General features: G+C 42.3%; 1 protein-coding gene across 6 annotated transcripts in view; it reads left to right on the top strand.

Moving 5' to 3' along the window:
* The window catches only part of NT5C2 (5'-nucleotidase, cytosolic II), a 59,875-nt gene that overhangs the window by 6,896 nt on the left and 31,394 nt on the right, over window positions 1–21,585 (top strand). Inside the window, exons 1-2 of one of the 6 annotated variants that reach the window (XM_068197960.1) lie at window positions 127–314; window positions 11,191–11,311. In XM_068197960.1, coding sequence (XP_068054061.1) covers window positions 11,211–11,311 — 101 coding nt within the window. In that variant the 5' untranslated portion in view covers window positions 127–314; window positions 11,191–11,210. Of the gene's footprint in view, window positions 1–126; window positions 386–11,190; window positions 11,312–20,856; window positions 20,879–21,585 lie in introns of those variants that run through there. The other 5 variants (XM_068197957.1, XM_068197956.1, XM_068197959.1 and 2 more) reach the window with 5 other exon arrangements.

The raw sequence follows: 21,585 nt of genomic DNA, 5'->3' as shown, positions 1-21,585 counted from the left end.
GTTGTGACGCTCAAAGCAAGGCTGGGAGTTTTTCATTTGCTGATTTGAAAGCAATTAGGAGGAGGCATTTCTGTGGCTGCCCAGGAGGCTTTGTGCTGGCTGGGCGTGTGGTCAGCTCTTTTTTTTTAGTGGCTACAGTAGGTCAGGTAACACGCTGAAAAAGAAGTCCTGGGTGAATCAGGGCTTTCATATTGCTCTGCTAGGGACAGATGTTTTTAAAGATATCTCAAAACCCCGGGGATCCAAGCTGTTTGCTCATCTGCAGCAGGACAAGACTTCGCTGTTGAATGCATCTGCAAGTCTACGTCAACAAGGTACTTGAGATTCCCTGAAGAGAGAAGTCCTGGCCAGAGGGAAGGTTCGCTGTTGGGAACTCTCAGCTCAGGTTTGGTATAACAGGGATGTGCTGATGATGCCTTCTTAGTTGTTTGTTAATGGTCTGTCACCTTTCAGGCTGGCAGGTTTCTTCCAGTTTGCAGCTGATGTAGTAGAACTGTCACTTCATTGTGTTTCTTCTGAGAACTGCTTATGCTGAGGCAAATGCAGAGACAACACTCCGAGTCCTCCTCTGCTCCTGCCAGGGAACAGGCTCCTGTGTCAGCAGGATTGATTTAATATTAAAACCTAGGGAACTGAACGGCCCATGAAAAGGTGGCTCTTTCCCCAAATAAACTTAGTGGTTTGTGTTTTGCTTGGACAGATAGCAAGAAGTTTCCAAAGAAAAGAGGTTGATTCAGTTGGAAAACGGTTTGATGTAGGTCTTTGGAATCACTTGATAAAGCTGAGTCAGTTAGGTTATCAAAGAGAAGCCAGAAACCTAGCAAGAGCTCAAAGTCATCATAGATGTTCAGTTATTTTACTGATGAATTTAGTCACATAGGATGCCTAACAAAAGCTGTACAAATTAGAGTCTCTTGGAAGAGCTTGTGTATACTGCAAAGAAAATATTCGTAAAATTAATTTACTTATAGAGTTTCCTGTAGTGGTGCCTTGGTACTACACATCTGTTAAGATTAAATGAGATTTGGGGGCTGATAACATCTAGATGGGGACAGTATTGTGCCCTTAGGACAGATTTGTAATTTCGTTTGTAATCAGGCAGACTATAATTACTATATTTGCCTCTGATTAAAAAAACAGGTCAGAAAAGTAATGAATTGTTCTTATGGGATGGGGGGGGAACTTCACACAGTAAGAGCACTTCAAAACACTGTACAGCGTTCAGGTTCCCCGATGTTCCATCTTTGTGCTTGCTCGGGTGGTAGGTCTGTGTGGCTTGTTCCACATCGGCAGGGAGCCGCTGCCTGCTGAGAGCAGAGTGCAGGATAGGTTGTGGGTACTTGTCTTTGTGATCTCCATGGTGAGTGCTAGGTACCAGCCAGCCTCTGATCTGGGGAGAAAGAGGACTTTTGTGTGGTGTGGGTTGCAGGGCAGGGGTACCTGTGGGTACTGAACTGGGAGGAACACAGAGCAGAAGGAAGATGTACTTCTGGCCTTTGTGAGCACTTCAGGAGAGTATGAGAGCCAGCCCAGGGTCAATTTCGATGAGCTGAGCCTGCACACAGGTTGTGCTCATCTGAAAGGCTGGATCAGTCTCAGGGAAGGCTTCTTGGAAGGGAGGTGGGTAACCATTATTATGGATGAAAAAAGGAAGCCCATAAAGTCTGTATTAGGCTAGTATGTGTCTGGAGCCCTGTATGTTAGGATAGCAGAGAATCAGGATCCTCCTTACTAAATTATCTCTGTATTTATTTCACAGTGCCCTTTATAGCTGAGCACTTAATTATTTTGGTTTGGGTTTTGTGAACAAATAGCAAGTTGAAAATTGGCTGAGTTTTGTGTATGAAGTCCCTGGCTTTGCTGGGTATTATTCTCTGTCTGGCATAGTTCCATAGTCATCTGGTTTTTTGAAAGATGGGTTTATTTGTCAAAGATCTGTCTCTTACTGTTGGCTAAGTTCTCAAAAAGAAGAGAGACCAGGTTAGTATATGAGCATTTGGTCAGCTTTTTCCTTAAGCTGGGAGGAGAAGGGAATGGCACTGGAAAAGAAAATTCTTAGCAGGGAAAGAAAGTTCTCACTGGTTTTGACAGAGCAGTTCTCAGAATTATTGGATTGTATTCAGCTGTTGATCTCAGTGTTTATTTTCAATCCCTTTTTTTAAATGAAGGAGGAGCCAGTGTTCCCCAGTTCTTTACTCAGCAGCATGTCCCTTGGCGAGTGTTTTGTCTAGAGCCCTGGGACTCAGGCTGAGCAGCCAGTTGGCTCTCCTCACCGGGGCTGAGCAGGGGAGCCTTTCTGCCAAGGCTGGAGGGAGATGTGAGTTCATATTTCTAGCCTGCAGAGATGGTTCAGATGTTGATTCTACTGTCAGGTCTGTTTGTGTAGCCCATAAATGTGTAGAGAGGGCCCATCCTGCATGGAAGAGGGTTCAAGCGTCTCTACAAAAATCATCCTTCTTTTTCAAGACTCGAAAAAAGCTAGAATGAATTTTCAGTATCTTTGCTTTTCCCTTAAAATATTAATGAAGCAAGGACGTGATCTTGAGAGACGAGGGTTTTTTTACCAGTAAGCTCAGTAAGGAAAGACAACAGAAATGTCCTGAGTGAGCTTTTGGCTGTTTGCGTTATCCAAGCTGCCCTGGTTGCATGCTCTCAGAATGGCTGTGCCACTGAGCCCAGTTGTGCATCTCAAATACTTTGTCATTTGCTACCATGCTTCTGGAAAGGCCCGTTACGTCTGCATTTGCTTCCCAAAACGCAGTGGAATGTAATGAAAAGCATCATTGTTTTAAAACACTGATCTGCTGCCAAAAGAGTTACTGTTGTATAATCCTTAATAGCAGGTTAGAGTGGCAGTTGCTCCTAGGTTTGAAATTGGTATGTGGCAGGATGGCTTCCCAGTTCTCTCTCTGGGGAGGGCACGTCTCATCTTGTTCTTCCCTTTGGGAACTGTGACTCACACGGTGTTCAGCTGTCCTGAGTTGGGAATAGACCCTTGAACAGGCTGAACATCAGTGGTGCTACTTAGGGGTGACAAGGGAAGAGAAGATGGCGGTTTCCTTTGAGAACGGGGAGCAGTGCTCTGTCTGCTGAGTACCAGGGATTACATTTGTCTGTTCTTGCCAGCACATTGTTCTGATGTAAAAAAAAAGAGCTGGAATAAAAAGAAATTATCTTGACTTCCCTTTCTGATTTGCAGAACTCAGTGTGCATACTTCTATGCTGACATTTCTGCCTTTTGTGATCTTTATGTAAACCTGCAGCTTGGCTGGCACGCTGTCAGGCTTCATCTGTGTAGCAAATCAAGTATTTGCAGGTATCATTCAAACATTGAATTCATGTTGTGGTGGGCACTGGCATCAAAGTTTACTGCCCAATTTTTCAGCTAAATCAAATATATGGGAACTCTGATAAATATTTTAAAATAAATATACTAGAAATAGTTTCTGTAGGGTGAACTGTATTACAGCAAACGGATCAGATTAATCTCTCGTTTTTAATCTTCCAAGACTCTGGACAACTAGAGCAATTGCTTACGGGAAAAACAATGTGAGTAAAGTATTTGAATTATGTTACGTGTTTCTTGCTGGAATTTAACAGCTGGAAACAAAAGGCAGTGAGAACATCTTCGTAGCCAGGTCCATGCTTGCCTTTGGCAGGTGCTCAGTTGGACAGCAGTTTGAGAACCTCTGTGGCAGAGGTTGTTGCAGGCTGCTGAAGGCCTTTCCCCAAGGAGGAGAGTTTCCCAGGGCCATCAGGGTGCATGGTTTATATTGCTGTTGGCTCAGAAGAGCCTTTGTTTATCCATTCACCTTTTGTCCAGGTGAAACCACTCTCTGGAGATTTCTTTAAAGTACTGGTTGTGCCTCAGCCTCATATCCACTGAGGCATTGGGGTATAAGGTGAGGAAGAGTCTCCTGAGGCATGATACTCAGTTTGACTGACCTGCTGTATAGCTCAGACCATTTGACTTTTCTGCATTAATTCTTGACTGCGTGAAAAAAGGCTGATTGAAACACCCACACCCTTCATTAAGAGCCCTCTGATGATGATTTCAGAAATTTGTTGTGTCATAGCTAACTCTCCTCTCTGTTAATATTTTTGTGTTGGTTGATTTATTTAACTCCCAGTCACGCGGTCTTGTTCTGTCATTGCTAGTCTGAGAACCCTCCATATTCAGGCTGCTAGCCTGTGTGCAAATGCTTCTAGGCCATTTTCAAATCACCTGCAGATCTACTCTTTGTACACTGGCAGCCTTCCACTCTAGCCTTACTTTCTCTCAGCTTTATTCCTTTCTCAGTATAATCAGTGTCATTCTGAATGGGGACAGCCAGCTGAAGACAGTTTTCCAGCAGAGTTTGTGTCAGTGACAGAGAGTCCTGCTTGGTAGTCTTGTACATCCAAGGATCATTTTGACCTGCAGCTGCAGCATTTCTATGAGAGCTCATGTTCGCTAATTCTTCTCTGTGACATAGCTCTTGTGTTTCTGGACCAAGTCTCACATTCCTTAAGTATGATCCTTCTTTTTTTTTTCTAGTGCTGGGAGAGTGGGGCACACTAGAGTTAGAGAAGTGGAGAAATAGCATTACCCCTAACAAACTCTTTGTGTAAATTGGAAATAACTAAAATGGTAGTTCTGGAAGAGATGGTGAGAAGCACGAGCTATAGGGAATGTAGAAAATACACGTATTAGCTCACCGGAGAATGGAGTTCCTGGCATTAAGCTAATTTGCAGATAGATGAGGAGAATGGATGGTCTCATGGTACTCAGAAAGGGTCAGATTTGAAGTTTGCTCCTCAGAGTTGCACTGCAGATTTCATCATTTTCCAAATTCTATTCTAACCATCCATAACATTGATGATAATTAAATAATACTTAAAATATTTTAATGAACTAGTGCTGCTTGGAATTCACAAAAGAATAGAACTCCTTGGATAGAAATGGATGGACATGAGAAGAAATTCCAAATTAATTTATTTCTGGGTTTTAGTGTGTCTAATGCATTGGGGTCTTGCAGTATTGCTGGAGCTCTAGGAAATGCACAGCCACTCTGTGGGTATGGTTGTCAGTAGAAAAATTCTGATTTAAAAATCCATGTAAAATAAGCAGGGTTTTGTTAAATATATTTTACAATGTATTTCATACACAGACATTACTTTAGTATCTGGCTTTAAAACAGATAAAATTCAGCCTGAAATTAGATCAAATCCCATAATAAGTGGGATGAGTGGAATTCTCCTTTCTTATACCTTACCTGTTCAGAAATAGTCCATGAGTTACCATTGTCTACCAGTCAGACCGTAGTCAAATGAACATACAACTGGGAATGCTTTACCAATTTCACTGAAAGCACGCTCTTGAAAAAGCAGCTTCATGATGTAAACACTGTGGTGGTGTCCAAGAGTAATTGCTACCCCCTTCGTGTAGGAAGAGTCAGAGCCAGGGTCAGAGATTGTAGGCTTGGAGCTAGGAGGTTTAGTATGATCCATGGAGCAAGGAGAGTGTTATCAGGCTAATGTAATCCAGTGGATCTTTGGATACCACAGGTGGCACCTGTAAGCTCACTACACATCTGTGGTTAACCTTAACAGGTTCTTAACAGCAGCCCTCTACCTCTTTAATGCCCTGTAATCAGTATACAGAATTATCCTGCTTAAAGCCAACCTCAATTACCATGAGGTGAGAGTACACTTTGAAGTGTCTCTTGGAAGTAATTTAGTTTTCTAATATGAAGGATGTGTTTTGCCCATCCTGCTATAATGAACGTGAAGCCTTGCTGTCAGATAGGCAACCACACAGAAGTGGAAGATCTTCAAGTGAAGAATTTAACTTCAGGCACAAGGAGGGGAGGAGAAAAAAAGTCAATTTTCTGATTTAGATCACTTACAAGCATCACTGCTTATCTCTCAAGTCATGGACATAGTAGTTTTCCAAAAGCGTCGCTAATTAAAAACACCTTTTGGAAACAGTTTGCCTTTGGCCATCAAGCAGAAGTGTTGGCAGTAAAAGACAAGAGTGGTTTGAATTGTCATCCCAGGACTATGGGGGATAGGGAAGGAGCTATGTGAACTAACAGCTAGTGTGTAGGGCTGCAATTCAGAATAAAATCAGAGCATCATTTGGCATCCATGCATTCCCTGTGTCTTGGAGCCCACCAGAAGCCTGCTGCTCTGTGGCTTCTGTCACGCAGAAGTGCAGGCTGACCTCTCTGTGTCTGCCAGTTGAGGCTAAGCATTGCAATTTGAATTTGGCTAGGAGCATGCAGTGGTATCTGTGATTCATGCTGACAGCTCTAGGAACTCAGACTGACTTTTAGCACAGGGACTGAGGAATTAGTGCTTCTGCATTTGCTTCCCTTGCTCTGTGTTATTGCCTTCTCTGTGCCTTGCTATCCCTAGCTGACAAAATGGGGACAGCACTTCTGCTGCCCCGAAATGTATTATGTGAACGGGAGCTGGTGAAGTGCTTTGGGGTTGCAGGTGTGAGAATGGCACTTCTGGTGAGGCCAGGAGCCTGCCCAGCCCCTGCTTGCACAGTGGCACTGGGAGGTGCCATTGAGGGGGATGACACAGTCCTGGCCACTTTTTGCTGTCCATCCTAGAGGATCAGGAGGTGTGATGCTAACCTGAGTGGATTTCACCTCCTGCAGTGCTCGCTGTCCCAGGTGCCTAGCCTGAACAAGGTGCAAGCTACTTCTGCTCTCAGTGGTGGGAGTGGAATGCTCCTAGACCCTTACAGGGACAGTCTCCTAAGCTGCAGAAAATGTCACTTTTCCCCTCCCCTGCCCTATTCGTGAGGCTTTATCATGACCCAGACCAGGAATTCGACATGAGTCATGAACAAGCCAACCCTATTCCTGCTCCCTTTGCTTTTTGCAGTCCTCAGGGTTTTAGGATGCTTTGCTCCTCCCTTGCTGAGACCCCACAAAGCACTTTGAGATGGAGCAGCGCTGCAGCGGGGAGCCAGGAGCTGCTCCAGGCTTGGCAAGGGCGTCACAAGACTCGTCTGTCCTCCCACAGCTCCGACTAGACACAGCTCCTGAGCAGAGAACGTTGGGTGTGGTGATTTTCTCACTGTGCACGTACGTGTGTGGGCTGTGCTGCCAAGGTATTAATGATTCTTGAGGCAGAACATGTGAGCAGAGGCAGATGTAGTGCACGGTGAGTCAGTGTGAGTACGCTACAACCTTGGCCTCACTTAGGGATGCTTTTGTTTTCGGCTGTATAAGCTCTTGGAGAATATCCTGGAAATAGTGGGATTTCACCTGAGTTCTGTTCATCTCTGTTTTAGTATGTATGCCACTGATTTGGCATTGCATCATCAAAGTGTCAAGATGAACTCAGAAAAAAAGAGAGGCAGTCAGTGCATTTAGCATGAGCATGTCAGATATTATCAGGTGCAGAAATTTCTAACTATTTGCTGCCCAAAAAAGATATAAAATTAATAGTAAAACTTGAAGGAAAATGCTTCAGAATATTTTATTTAATTTATATGAGTATTTGAAAAAATACACTATGGATAATACTTTGAATAATCTAAAATCTGACAAATGGACTTAATTCAAAATATATGCTAAAAATCTCACGTTCTTTTGAAGCAAAGCATATGTGCTGGGCAACAACTCCGTATCAAAGCTTTGCAGCTGAGATTTAAATACCTTTTCAAAAGGAATCATGTACCATAAATGCTATCAGATGCTTAATTAAGACAGCACAAGCAAGGAGCATGTTTGCAATAAATTATGGGGATGTGTTCTGACAGGCTTTATCTATGAAAAGATTTCTATTTTTATGTGAAGCTATTTACAGATTATTGATTTCAAAAATAGATACGTAACGAAAGAAAGATGCATCATATTTCAGTTGCTTGGAGTTGAGAATCCTGCCCGGCTGTCTGCCTGCTCTCTGAGATGTTTATTCCAGTGGCTTACAAGTGTATGGAGTGATTCTGTCCTTCTTATTTTTCTCTCTCTATTTGAAAGAGGGAATTTGTATTCAGGGACCAGGTCCCAGGTTTGTTACCCAGGCAAGCAGGCTGATTTTTATGCCTTTGAAGCACAGAATAATTTCAGTGAAGTCTGTGAGGCTTTTTGCATGAGTAAGACTTTCAGATGGCGGAGGTCCCTCACAATATATTTTGTCAGTTGTCACTGTTTTGTTTCAGGGCAGCAAGCTGTTGTCACAGTGTCAGTGGAGCCTGCAAAGCTGTAAGCCTGCCTTTGAGTACGTGTAATAGAAACCTTCAGCATAATTTTTTGCTACTTAATGCTGTATGAACATTAGAAGAAATATTTTAATAAATCAAGGCAAAGCTTGAAGGTAGGGATAATATTTTTCATTAGAAGAACATTTAGAATTTGAAAACATGAAAGTTTGTGTACCCAAGAGCCTGTCTATTTTTTCCAGTCATACCAGTCAGTCTATTTATTAGATACTGCCTCTGTCTACAAACCTTGTCCTGCCTGCAAACTCTGTTGATTGCATCTGCAGCAAAATACTGCTAGATTATTAAAATAATTCAGGCCTTCTTTGCTTAATTATGGAAACTCAGATTTTTGTGGTTTCCTCAAGTCTCAGATTTTTGAATCCCAACACACATGAAATGATGCTGTCTGGTTTCTCGTACTGTAGAGGAGGGTTTTATCACAGAGGAGCTCAAACTGCTTCACCGATTCCTTATATTAGAATGGATATTATAAACGTAGCCTGCTAAAATTCTTCTGCCATCTGGATTTTAGGGTATTTTGTAGGATACTGTTGGTTTATACTGTCAGCTGCCTGGCATGGATGGCCTCTGAAGCAGTCCTAGCTTAGTACCTGTGTCAGCATCTGATGTGGTGTTGGGGTGATGGGAAGCAGAAGAAATGGGAAGAGGCTGGCAGAACATGATGTCTCTGGTGTAGTCTGTGGGTGTAAATCTTTGAATCCTGCTAAGTGTCTGGCTGGGTAAGCAGAGTGGTGTACCCCTTCTAAACAGCAGGAAGCTTGGATTTGGACTTGTTTGCAGGACTAGCCCCAGAGCTGTCTAACAGTCCTAAGGCCAGCCATGCAACGGTTTTTTCAGAGCTTTTTAATGTGCCTTTTGGAGGCCTTCAATGAGTGTGTCTCTCGGACCCAAATCTGGGGCTCTAGGCTAGCTAGTAGCTTCAAAATACACCAAGGTGGTGATGATCTGGACCATCGTGAAATGTCCGTGGGGTAGCTGCTTTTCCACCCTCAGAGAGCACAAGCCCCTGCTGTAGTTTGCAGACTTGGGTGTTTCCCTCTGCTGCATGCCTTGGCTGAGTCTGTGACCCTTGCAGGAGCACTGCTCCTCTCCCGAGCAGCCCTTGCTGTCCCTGAGGAGCCTTGCTGCAGGCAGTGCCCTGCCTTCCGAGAGAAATGGGAGCAGGTCGCTGCTTGAGGGGCGTTGAGTTCTGTGTCCTGTGCTGCCTTCTGTCTGCCTTTGGGCATGGCTTAAATAGATAGCTGGTAATTACTTGTAAAGCCCTTGGTGGCTGTGGCTGGGGCTATTTTGGAAGCTGATTCTCCCTGCATGCCCTGTTGTGGAAGTTGTGGCTGGCTGGAATGGCCTGTCACCCTCTCGCTGTGGTGACCTCCTCTCCTGGGTGTGTGGCAGGGAATTCAGGGGGAGAGCTCTCACTCAGCAATGGCATGTGGTCTCTTGGGCTGCCTGCCAGGGCCTGAATTTGGTGACCTTTAGGATGTGGCAGAAAATGCATTTGTAAACCTTGGTTATAGTAACTGGGAGAATGCTGGAGGAGGAGGAACGTATTTTTTACAGACAAGCTGTTTACTCTCTGTTTGATGTTTATGACCAGCAGATAGTAGGTAAATCTACTAAGAAGTGCTGTGACAATTGGAACTGTTGCTCTTTAATAGAGTTTAAAATGAAGAAATTATACACATTTCCTTGAGGAGCATGTATGTGACACTGAGAGCGCTGGGACTTCTAGCACTGGTTTCTATACTTGCTCTGCTCTCTACTTTGCTGGAATCTTTAAATTCCCTCCTCTAAAATGAATGCAGTCATATTTTAGAGGTGTCCACATATAGTTGCTATATCATTACCCATATAGATTGTGGGTGTTTTTGTTTCTTTTAAGAAGAGCAAACAAGCCAAGACCTGCAGTCCAGCAGTTGTGTGGGTTACACAAGAATGTGGTTTCATGTAATACCTAATTTGGTATCACTGTGGATTGTGTTCCCACCCTGTTCTCCCCACCAGCTCTAATGACAGTGTTGTGGCAGGTGGAGCTGGGCTCAGTTTGGGTTCAGCTGACCAGTGGGGTCTACTCAGCCTTTCCTCACCTTCGGTCAGTTGGTTTTGATAGGTGAGGACTTGGACTGGTGAGCTGAACTGACCCACCATGGGGCTGCTTCATAACCCCACCTGGTGCCAGGGAATGCAGCAGCGCGTGTCTGGCTGGAGGAGCACGTGAGCAGGATTGCCCCAGTGTGCTAATAACAAAATTGGGAAATGTGCCCCTCTCTCCTCATGGCAGGGCCCTCCTGATGAGAAGGACTGTCTGTGGTTTGGTGGTGACAGCCAGCACTTGAGAAGGGGTGCTCATGTTTGTGAAGATCTGCTGGTGAATATTTGCATCGCTCATGTTACAGGTTTGCAGTGTGTTCTTGCTCTGCCTGAGTGCGTCTGACCTGCAGAGGACAAAGGATCATCTTTCTACTTTCCTTCCAATTGTTTCTGCTAATTTAGCATCAGTTTGAAGCTTTGTCTTTGCTTAGAGATCAAATGGCCAGGGACAAGGCTCTTTGTTTTCACTCTGTGGTAAAAGTGGCAAGGTCAGTCCCAGTGGGGCTTGTATGGTTTACACTGCTGAATTTATCTCATGTATTAAGGGTTTTCTGTCACCTACAGCTAATGCATATTGGTAACTCTAGCATCAAAAAATACCCCTTTTCAGCAATGAAAACAAGGTCTCTGTTTGTAAAGGCATTTTCGCCGCAATGGATAGGAATATCTTTGCAGCCATATAAAACAGCCTTCCCAGCTCTCTGTTTTAACATCTCAAAGAGCAGTGTCTTACTTGACCTGCATACTCAGGTCATTCCACCTGGTACTTTGCAAGACTTCCTGAGTGGCACAGGAGTTCCTTCATACCAGGAAACACAACTTCTGGCAAAACAAACCTTGAACTTAAGGAAGCTTTTCTTTTCTGTCTCTTTCAGAAATAAGTAAGCATTTGAAGATGACAACCTCATGGAGCGACCGACTGCAGAATGCAGCAGATCTCCCTGCAAACATGGATGGACATGCTCTGAAAAAGTACCGCCGGGAAGCCTATCACCGGTAAGTCGTCCGTGAAGCTCCAAAACTAAACATAAACCGCACATTTCTTGGGATTTTTTTTGCTTGTTAGTAAAACAGGATTTTCTTACCTTCCTTGTAGAAGTGTTGGTAGAAGAGAGCTTACAAGGTGGCACAGTATTGGCCTGCAGGAGTTTGCAAACAGCTGAGTTGAGATACATGTACTAGAGAGAGAGAGGATATGCTTCTTATTGCAGTCAAAAGATTAATCAAAGTCAGATTTTGGATAGAAGCTTTCAAGTCAATAAATAATCAGTGGCAGAGGTTTTATAATAATTATTGCAGTGCACACTGGGAGAGCAGAGCCTTAGACACTGGATTGCACAAATATGAATAAGGAGGAAATCAAATGGGGTCAGAAATTGTTTGAGAATTACACCTGGTGTGATTAACTGTGTGACCACAGGAGCATGCAGCAGCACTAGACAAGGGCCCAGCCTTTTCACTGTTAGGTATACCTAAAACCATCTTTGCTATAAAACAATTACAGTAAGTAAAGAAGATAGAGTTCAAAATAAAAGGAATGATATCACTCTTAGTTTATAGTTTGGGAATCAAAGTGCAGGCACTAGGTTGGTTTTACAAAATCGCATTGGAGGTTTGGTTGAGCCAAGAATTTAGTCCACAGCTCTCAAGGTTCTAAGCATAGAACATAAAAGACAGATGAAGTCTGTATCCTTATCACATGTCTGGACTGCTGCAGAGTTAAAAACAACAGTATCTAGTAATTGTCAGTATTCTGTTTGTGGGAGGTGTATCTTCAAAGTTTAGCTTCGTTATTTTGAGAAGTCATACAGTGTGATGATGAGAGGATATTCAACAGAAGGGGAAATGTATGTCTGATGTAGAAACAGAAACATTTAACCTCATGCTTAAATGCCATGTTGCATTTGTGATTCACATTGGTGGTATTTCTGGGGAAGTGTTTTGGAAGTGTTACATATCTTTTGATGCTCCAAATGGAATCTAATTTGAGAAAAACGTCTTAGTGCATCATATGATTGGCCAGGTTGTGCAGGTTGCAGTGTCCAGGGCTAAGTGATGGATCCTGTGATGCATTTCCAATGCTTTCCAATTTCCAATGAATATGTTTGAGCAATATGTCTTAAGTGGTGGCATTATTTGAATCTCTCTGTCAGCTGGTTTGTCAGATATGGGAGCATTTAATGAATGTAACTATATATAGCATGTAATAAGAGAGGGATTTTATACCATTCCCTGTCAAAAAATCTTCACCTTGTTGCAGTCATTGGCAGGTTTACCTTTGTGTCATAAATTTATTTAAAACTTCAGCTGTGTTCCTCTTGATTCAGATTGATGGAAGTCAAGTCAGAGTAATGCCTATATTTTTTTCTAAGTATTTCCTTAACATTTGTTATGGTTAAGTGCTGACAGTTTGCTAAATGTTGTACAGGATCCAAAGGAAGCCGTTCATGCATTGAAGTCCTCATGACGTTTACCCTTACTTGTGTAAGAAATCCTTACTTTCAGAAAGAATTTCCTTATGGAAGATGGGAATGCAGTCACGTTAAGGAGGATTTCCCATTAGGAGCTGGGATCTGGTAGCCCAAAATTAGTCTGTGGTAAAGTTTAGGTACCTGTTTTTAGTGTCTAGAAATGTCTTATGCAAAACATACCGAGCAGAAATGCTGCTAGCATCTCAGATTTTCATGGAAGCACTGGAAATACTAGGGAGGCACAATATTAAGGGGAGGCACATTTTTGTTTTGGAATTGCTATCCTCTTTCAAAGAGAGAGGGAGGGAGGGAATGGCAGAGAATGAGAGAACCTGATGCCAAGACTGTAGTATAAATATAAATCTAAATATAATATAAATCTGTGCTATTAATGGCTTTGGTATATACCAGTTTCATGGGAGTTATTTTGATAATCCAGTATTGTGAGAATCTGAAACAACCTCATTCCAGAGGCAGTGTTGTCAGATTTCTATTTCTGGTACTTTTCATGGTTGTAGTGTTAACAGATGTGACGTTACTTTAAAAAGTGCAAACTTAACATGATAGAATATGACTGCAGTTATTTCCCCTTGGTGTTTGATATTTTATTTTTTAGTATTTTATTAATGCTTCAGATGCAGAATACATGTGCTGGTCACAGCCATGAGTTGTAGGATGTAAATTTGTTTCACTAAGGTCCAGGTATGCTCTGACTCTTGGATATTGCTGAAGCACTGCAAATTTTATGAAAAAGAGAAATTGAAAATACATGGTGTCATTGTCAAGATTACTTTCTTTTTCTTCTTTTTCTTCTCTTTTTCAGTCTTTTTTTTCTGTCTTTTTTTTTTCTTACTCCAGCAGCTAAAGGAAAAATACTTGAAAACATGAATCTAAAGTGACTTAGAAACAAAACCAATAAGAACATTGAATTTAAACCTATTATGTTTTTGTTACCTTAAAGCTGGTCAAAGTTATTTTATGGGCCCAGTCTGAAAGGCTGGAGGAGCTTGGCAGCTACATCACATTTTCAGATGAGAATAAGTGGGGCTGGCTTTTGTTTACCTGTGTTGAAAGCCTAGTTGAGCTCAAATTCAGCAGATTTTCTGAATGCTGCTAGGAATGCCTAGTTTTCTGAAGTGTGAAATGAAAAAAAACTTGTTTCACTCTTTGTTTCACTGTTTGTTTGCTTCATGCTTACTTAAATACTGGCGGAGATACTTAGACCAATCAATTTGACATTCTTGTTCTCATGGAATACACTAGATTTGATATGCTTGAATTGTAAAGGAATTCAGACAAAATAAGGGGGAAAGCTTCCAAAAGCAAAATAGTTAACCTTAAAAAATATATATAAATGTTCTTGTGGCCATGAAACTTTTAAAAAACTTTTAAAAAACTTTTAAAAAACTTTTAAAAAATTACCTCTGAAGATGCCACTCTAATAGTCATAGTTTACGGTGGTCATTCTTACTTAATTTTTTCAGATGCTGCACTTCTAATTGTATCATAATTGATGGATGGATGTTCAACATATAATAATTGTTGGCAGAAGTCCCAGTTGGGACTGGTTTAACTGGTGTAGTGCATACTGACTCAGAGTATAATGACTATATCTGAATCATATCTGAATGCCATGGGCAAGAATGTTCAGAATCCAATTTTTATAGCTATAGAATCAGAAAAATCTGTTGGGGAGGAGAAGTGGTGGGGTTTTATCTTCAGGGAATTTCTGACAACTTTAATGAAAGCTTTTGGTTGGCTGGTGCTGCTGTCAGACCTTGTTGCACAACACTGCTGGCGCCTGTTGGAGGTGAAGTCTGAAGATGAATTAATATGCAAGCTACATGTTACTCATTCTCTAGCAGAGGTCACTGGTAAGAGGATCCTGCATTACTGTGCTATTGGCAACACAGATTTTAATTCGGAAATAAATGGATGTGCAGTTCTCGGGAGGCTTTTCCTTGGTGTGTGTGGTTGTGAGGCCACCTCCCTCATGTGCTGCTTGTTGACTTTTCCGGGTAGAGGATAATCACTAGATCATTTGTTCTGGAGGAGCACTGTCATTTAATGTGATTGTAATTAGGCAAGAACTAGGTTGACTCTGAGCCACCAAATTGCCCTAGTGTCTATTTTTTAACTTGGAGTGAGCACTTCTAGGCACCCTCTGGATTATCTCACATAGCTCTTTAGAGTTTAAATAGCAACCCCATCTAGTTAAAGCAAATAATGGAAAAAGTTGGTGTTCCATCCACTCTTGTTACTGACAGTTACCAAGATCCAGGAGACAGGTATTTGCACTTATATTTATTTGTCTGTGGTTTTGGCTTAACAGAGCAGTAAGGCTGAAATGGCCTTTTTGTTAAACATACTGGCTTTGGGATGCTTCTACCATTTAGCATCAGAATAATTTGAGACTTCTCATCCTGAATGTGGGGTTTCTGTTGTTGTTTTTACTGTTGGGGTTTTTCCTTGCTCTCTTGTTTACTGGCTAGTGCAGGGTGTGTGGCATCATGATTCCTAATCCTAATTCTCCTGCTGACTGCTGATAGAGTATTAAGTAAATTGCTTCATAGTTTTGTACTTCAGTTTGCTTAAGGTGGTGATATAAGTGATTTTAGCTGTTACTATACAGTGAGATTCTGGATTAAAAAATAGTGTATGCTTTAATAGTGACAAAGCAAAAGGATTGCCAGTTGGTTGTTTTGATTTCATGTATTAAAGACGTACTTTAGCTTGTTCAAATTTGTAGACTCTGGGCTGTTCACTGCTAATCTTGTTTCTTCACTTAATTGTTACTCCAGTGATTGCAAACAGGTGGAAATGTATAAACAAGGCTGTGAGACTTGAAACTGTCCATCTGTTTAGGTGGTTTTATTTAAAGTCGCTTCAAAATGATCAGTTCACTGAGGTGGAAAACTAGAACAAATCTTTACTGGTCTCAAGGTGCTCTGTGCATGAAACACAACTGGACAGGCCACGAGTGGTGTTTCCATGTACTGGGTAGCTCTGGAGGCTCTGCTGGCCGTGGTGTGTCCTCGAGTGTCTGAGCAGCCTCCTCGGACCTGTGTGGTGGCATGCGTGTGACACAGGGCAGCGTGTGGCTCTCTCTGGTTTGTTTTAGTGCTTTAGACACTGGAGGAGGGAGAGGGAGTGTGTCAAGTCTGTAGAATGGGTGAGCTTATAAAAAAGCACACCACTTGCCAAATTAATAATAAAGAAATTGCATTGTAAATGTCCCATGAGCCTTAGCTTTAATAGTTTCAGGGAGCAGACAAGTGTTATTTTGGGATGGAATCCATATGTGAGCTTCTTGGCACTTTGCTGTTGCCTGGGAAGAAAACCCAAACAATGAAAATAGAAATGGCCAAGGCTCTCTCTTTGCATCTGATTCCTGCAGAATTTCAGAGGGAAGTGCTCATAGCTGTGTTTCTGGATACAGCCTCATCAGGCTTTGAATCCAGTCGTTACTGGATTTTCCAGTTTAATGTCACTGTAACTGTGCAAGGACATTTAGACTTGAGAAATTGTGGGGCATGGTGTTGGCAATGTTATTAGAAGTGGCCAGGAAATGTTTATGCCCTTTCTTTGTTTCCCCTGTCTGATACTATTTCATCCCCATAAGTTATCTCGAGCCCAAATACTATCCCTAAATACAATTACAAATATTCAGAATATTCATATTTGGTTGAAGAAGGAATAAAATATAACTCCAAAAATCTTGAATTAAAAAATAAAACCAAAATAGTATGATAAAAAATAGTATATGGAGTGGTCAATACCTGACTAAAGAGGCAGGACTTAGCAAAGGAACAATTTCATTGGTTTTAAAAATTTAAAGCTGTTTATTTGTTCTCTAAGGCAGCTACCAAAACATCCAGCACCCAAAGATGAGACATTTGGATGATATGGTAGTATCTTCTTTAGATTGCTCACAAGCTTTGTACCAGATAAATAAGGTCAGTGGGGAAGTTCGCTGCTGCTGGTGGAAGTCACCTGAGACCAGAACTATAATGTGACACAAGTCCCCAAGCAGACCACATGTGGGGACTAGCTAGTCATACTGAGAACACGGAGTTGTCATAACAGTAGAGGGATGTTTATTTCATTATTCGCCTTTTTAGAGCGGCCACGGGGACCTTGGGCGTGGGAGACTATTAAAAGCTAATCCATTTAGTTCCCATTATTTCTTTTTAAATCTCCTAGCTTATTAAAGAATGGAAGTTGTCCATAAAGTGAAGATTAACCAAAGTTCCTAAACCCTGAGTAAGCGGGAATCTGAGCCTTCTGGCTAGTTAGTCCCTGTTTTGTGGTTGGCTCAAGCCCAACTGTCCACCACAGGCTTTTTTAAACACACATGTAAGTCATGCTTAGCCAGCTCCCACTGTATTTGCTGTTCCACTCAGCGGTGTTGCAATTTTCTTTGTATTTATTTTATTTCCAGTGAAACACACTGCCCAGAAAAATGCTAATTGCTGCAAGATATTTCTAGACACATTTGCAAAATTATTATGAAGTGCTCTGTTCCAGAAACCTTGCCTCACATTTTTCATTTTCATTTCTTCGCTATGAGGAATTGGTAGCCATGTGCTAAGTTCCTCCTTGATTGTAAAGTTCTGTGCATTTTGTTTATTTTGCTGGTCAAACTACAAGACTATTATACATGCAAATTTCAGTCAGGCCATACAATTCTTTAGAGGTATTGCACAAATAAAATAAAAACATTTCTCCCTCTCTGTGTTTGCTCCTCTCCAGTGTTACTTGAGAAGAGTTGGGATTTAGGTTCCTGCTTCTGAATTGATTGACAAGAACAGTAACAAAACCAAGATGGGTTCTCTTGTAAAAATATAAAGGACTATGAATTGCAGAGTTGTGGCTATGAGGGCTGTGTGGCTTCCCTGCTGCGTGCTCAGCAGTTCCTTCTTCCTTGCAATACAACACATTTTTCTCTTACCCAGCATAATCCATAGAGCTCAGAAAGAAAATAAATACTGTAGACATTGAGAGCCTTCTGCTGTGGCCAAGCTGCAGGGTTTGATCTTTGAGGAAGAACTCGTTAGAGAGGAAACATGCTTCGAGGTCTCCCTAAAACAGCTCTTCAAGTCTGTTTTTCCAAAGGTGGGGATCTGTGCCAGGCTGAGCCACCCCAAATCCAGGTGCTGCTCCCCAGTCCCAGCTGTGCTCAGAGAGCCCATGGAGCTGGGATCTGGTCCCTGGAACTGCCTTCCCCACATGCTCCACACCTTGTGTCGCTCCAGCCAAACTGACAGGGAGTCCAAATACAGGAGACTTGCAGGGATATTCCTCAGAGCAGAAATGTAAAGCTTGGGTTTTCATCAGGAGGAAAAGATGCAGGCAAGAGAAAGGCAGTGTCCTGTTCAAGGAGATGCTCTGCGTGTGTACAGGTGTGGAACTGGGTTTTAGGCAATACTCACCTCTGCCTCAGCACAGGGAATGCAGAGGCTCTTCTCATGCTGTGCCTGCAGTTTGTTTTGTCTTAATGCCCAGTGCTGTTAAGTTTTTAGAACAGCTTAAATTTTAACTCCAGTGCTTCCAGTTGAAGTGACTGTTTTCTAAATGGAAAAAAATTCAGGGGAAGGGAGAGCGTGATTTCTTCTGATTCTGGCAAGTGGAAAAATTATTCTGCATTAAAACTTCCTTGCCTAAAAATGTTAGATAATTTTAGTTTTCCTCTTATTCCGATATTATTTCTACTGTTTGTAATCTGGAAGCTTCTTTGATTTTTGTTCATCTGGATGAGCTGGAAAAAACTTGTTATTTCATCCTTTCCTTTCATGACCAGAGGATCTTTTCATTCAGGTGGTCGAGGTTCTTAGGGCCCTCAGGTTGCTCTTGCTTTATAGTCATTAAAAACAACTCTTGTAATTTCTTTGTAGCATTTGTTCTGAGGAGATGTTACCTTTTTGTAGCCAATAGACACAATGTCAGGTTGAATGGGGCTTGGAGAAACCTGATCTGGTGGAAGGTGTCCCATGGCAGGGGCTTGGAATGTGATGATCTTTAAGGTCCCTTTGACCCCAAACCATTCTGTGATCCTATGATTTGATCAGTATTCTTGTAGTCAGGCTGAGTGTACTTTCAATTAGAATTTAAGAACAGCTTTGGAATGGGCTAAGTCTGCATCTTCTGAGAAGCACCTGGCTCTTCCCAGAAACTGTGCTAGAGATTTAATCTCAGCTTTTAATTTTAGTTTCTAGGACACTGCAGATATTTGCTACTTTGAGTAAAACCCCGAATTAAGCTGGTCAGTTTCTGGGAGTAAATATTTGTTAGTAGCTACTTACTCCCTTGTGCCTAGGGGAGCTCTGTTCATGGGAAATTTCTTTATCAGGATTTAAAATTGAGGTCCTGAGTGCCTACAAAATAAACCAACATCTATCTTGGCCTTCACAAGAGAAATAAAAATGGTCCTTTTTTTTTTTTTTTTTTTTTTACCACTGTTTAGTCTGCATTCAATCTGCCAAGGTATATGCAAGTTTAAATTGATTAAAGTGTTCTCATTTCCCGTCCTGAACATGTTGTGTAATAACCTTCTTTGGCTTTTTAAAATATTTGCTCTGTCTCACTCCAGCACTGGTGGGTGAAGTAATTACCACATCAGATCAGTTGGTAACATGCCTTGAAATCTGCCAGGCTGGGGTGTGATCAGACCCTGCCAGTGCAGTTTATAGGTCATAGGCAATAAGTGCAAATTGGTGGAGAAAGAGTCATCTTCACCAACTGTTACCAAAGGGTGCTGCTATGGTAATTTTCCAAAAGGCTTATTTTGGAACAAAAAGATACTAATGGGTGCTATTTGTTTTGTTGTTCAGAAAACTTTTCCAGATCTTCAGTCTCAAGGTATGCTGGTTTTGGGTTCAGTTTCTAAATATTACAAAAGCAAGGGATGACAATCTGTCAGAGGTTTGGTGATCTTTCCATGGTTTTTGGTCAGTTTGGTGTCATCATCATCTAAACACAGGCAGGCTGGACTGGAACAGGTCTCTCGGGTCACAGCTCCCTTGTTTCTGCCTTCCACAGGCACTGTCATATTACCCTTTTTGTGAGTGCATTCAGCTGTGTCTTAGTACTTGCAGTTTCTGTCCTCAGTTGGGAAACTTACCAAATGTTGCAATTCTGAAACGATCTTGTGATCTTCTTTAAATTTCACTTCTTGCTCCTGTCCTGTAAAGACAGTCAGAAAACCGTGCTGCAGGGATTAAGCCTAAAGGCAAGAGCAGAACTGGACTCTGCAGGTTAGACAAAAATTGTTGCTGGTGTCTCCTGGAGGTATGTTATTCCTTCTTAAAGCTCTGCATTCTCAGAAACAAGCTGCACAAACATGAGATCAGAAATTATGCTTGAAGTAGCTATTAAATAATGTTTCCTGACAGCAGCAGCAGCACCATGTAATCATATGCATTATACAAGGTATCAGACTGTGTTTAGTACGAAATAGTGCTTCTCCCTGGTCTCTTGTAAGTCGGAGCTGTCTCGATGTTAAAAGACAAACAGGGATTCAGATTGCAGATTCAGATAATTTGCTCCACCTACTGAAAAGCCAGCTATTTCAGGAGCGAATTTTAGTGACTTACGAGCCCATCTCATATTTCCAAAAGGCATTTCTTTACTGGTTTCCAGTGTTCACCCTATCACTTTGTCTTCTTTAGGTAATACATAAACCTATTAGAAAAGAGCGTCATCTGTAACCTCCAAGGCCCCTTGGAGACAAGCCCCATTGTCAAAGGCAGGCACTTTGCCAGGAAACAGTGACTCCCAGAGAGAGTGTGCAAGGTTGGAGGGAAAGCACACTATTGCCAGAGAAACTGTATTCCAAGTGGATTTGTGTGGAACAACAACAATATCCAGTGACTGGTTAAATTGGCCACAGATGTGTTTTCTAGAACATTGTCCAAGAAGATATACAGTACTTTAAGGCTTGGTTCAGGCATAATGATCTTCTGAAGTCAAATCAGATCCAAGCAAAATTGCATGGGCACAGGGAAGCTTTAAAGGAATTCTGTAATATGATTCAGACAAGTAGATGAATCAGACTGCTGCGAGCCGAGCAAGGAGCACATCGGTGAGAGATGAGGTAAGAGGACCGCACAGCAGCCTGGGCTGAGCAGCGCGCTGCCGAAATCCGGGCTGCGGCGGATTGACAGGGCCGGTGGAACGGGCGCGCTGTGCCGGCCACCTGCCCGGAGCAGAACCTCCCCGGGGCTCCTGCCAGCTTCCCCAGCTTCCCCAGCTTCCCCAGCTCTCCCAGCTCTCCCGGCTTTCCGAACGTGCAGCGCTCGGCTGTGCACTTGCCGTCTCCATTGTGTCTCGCTGTCCCTGAGCCGATGCGCGCCGAAGAGGATAATGACTGCGCTCAGGGCAGCGCGCTTAGTAAATATTTGGGGAATTTTCACGTGCTGAAATCAGAGTACAAGTGAAGGCTCTGGGACTTTTCTCATGCAGGAGAATTTTGTCTTGGCATTACAGCTCGAGCAGTGCATGGGGTTTTGGTCTGAGATGGGTGTTGAAAAGCTCAGCTTCCCTGCCACAGACGAGTTCTGACTCTCGTTTTTAAAGTTCAGATAAGCCAGTGGAAAGAAGTCCTGTTGAATTACAGATCTGCTTTATGCTTTAAAGTTCTGGTGAAACATAAGCAGCTTAGTTACTGTCGTAGTTCGAACAGGAAGCAAGAAAAGATTTTGTTGTATTCTCTGAGCTGTTTCTTTACCCTGTTACTTACTTGAACTAAATTGGATATCATGTATGAATGCTGTCATCTAAAAGGGCCTGGAAGCATTCAGC

Source organism: Anomalospiza imberbis, chromosome 8 (genome assembly GCF_031753505.1).
Source record: "Anomalospiza imberbis isolate Cuckoo-Finch-1a 21T00152 chromosome 8, ASM3175350v1, whole genome shotgun sequence".
Lineage (NCBI taxonomy): Eukaryota > Metazoa > Chordata > Aves > Passeriformes > Viduidae > Anomalospiza > Anomalospiza imberbis.
Note: the sequence above shows the minus strand (reverse complement) of the source record. Positions and strands in the feature narration are given on the sequence as shown.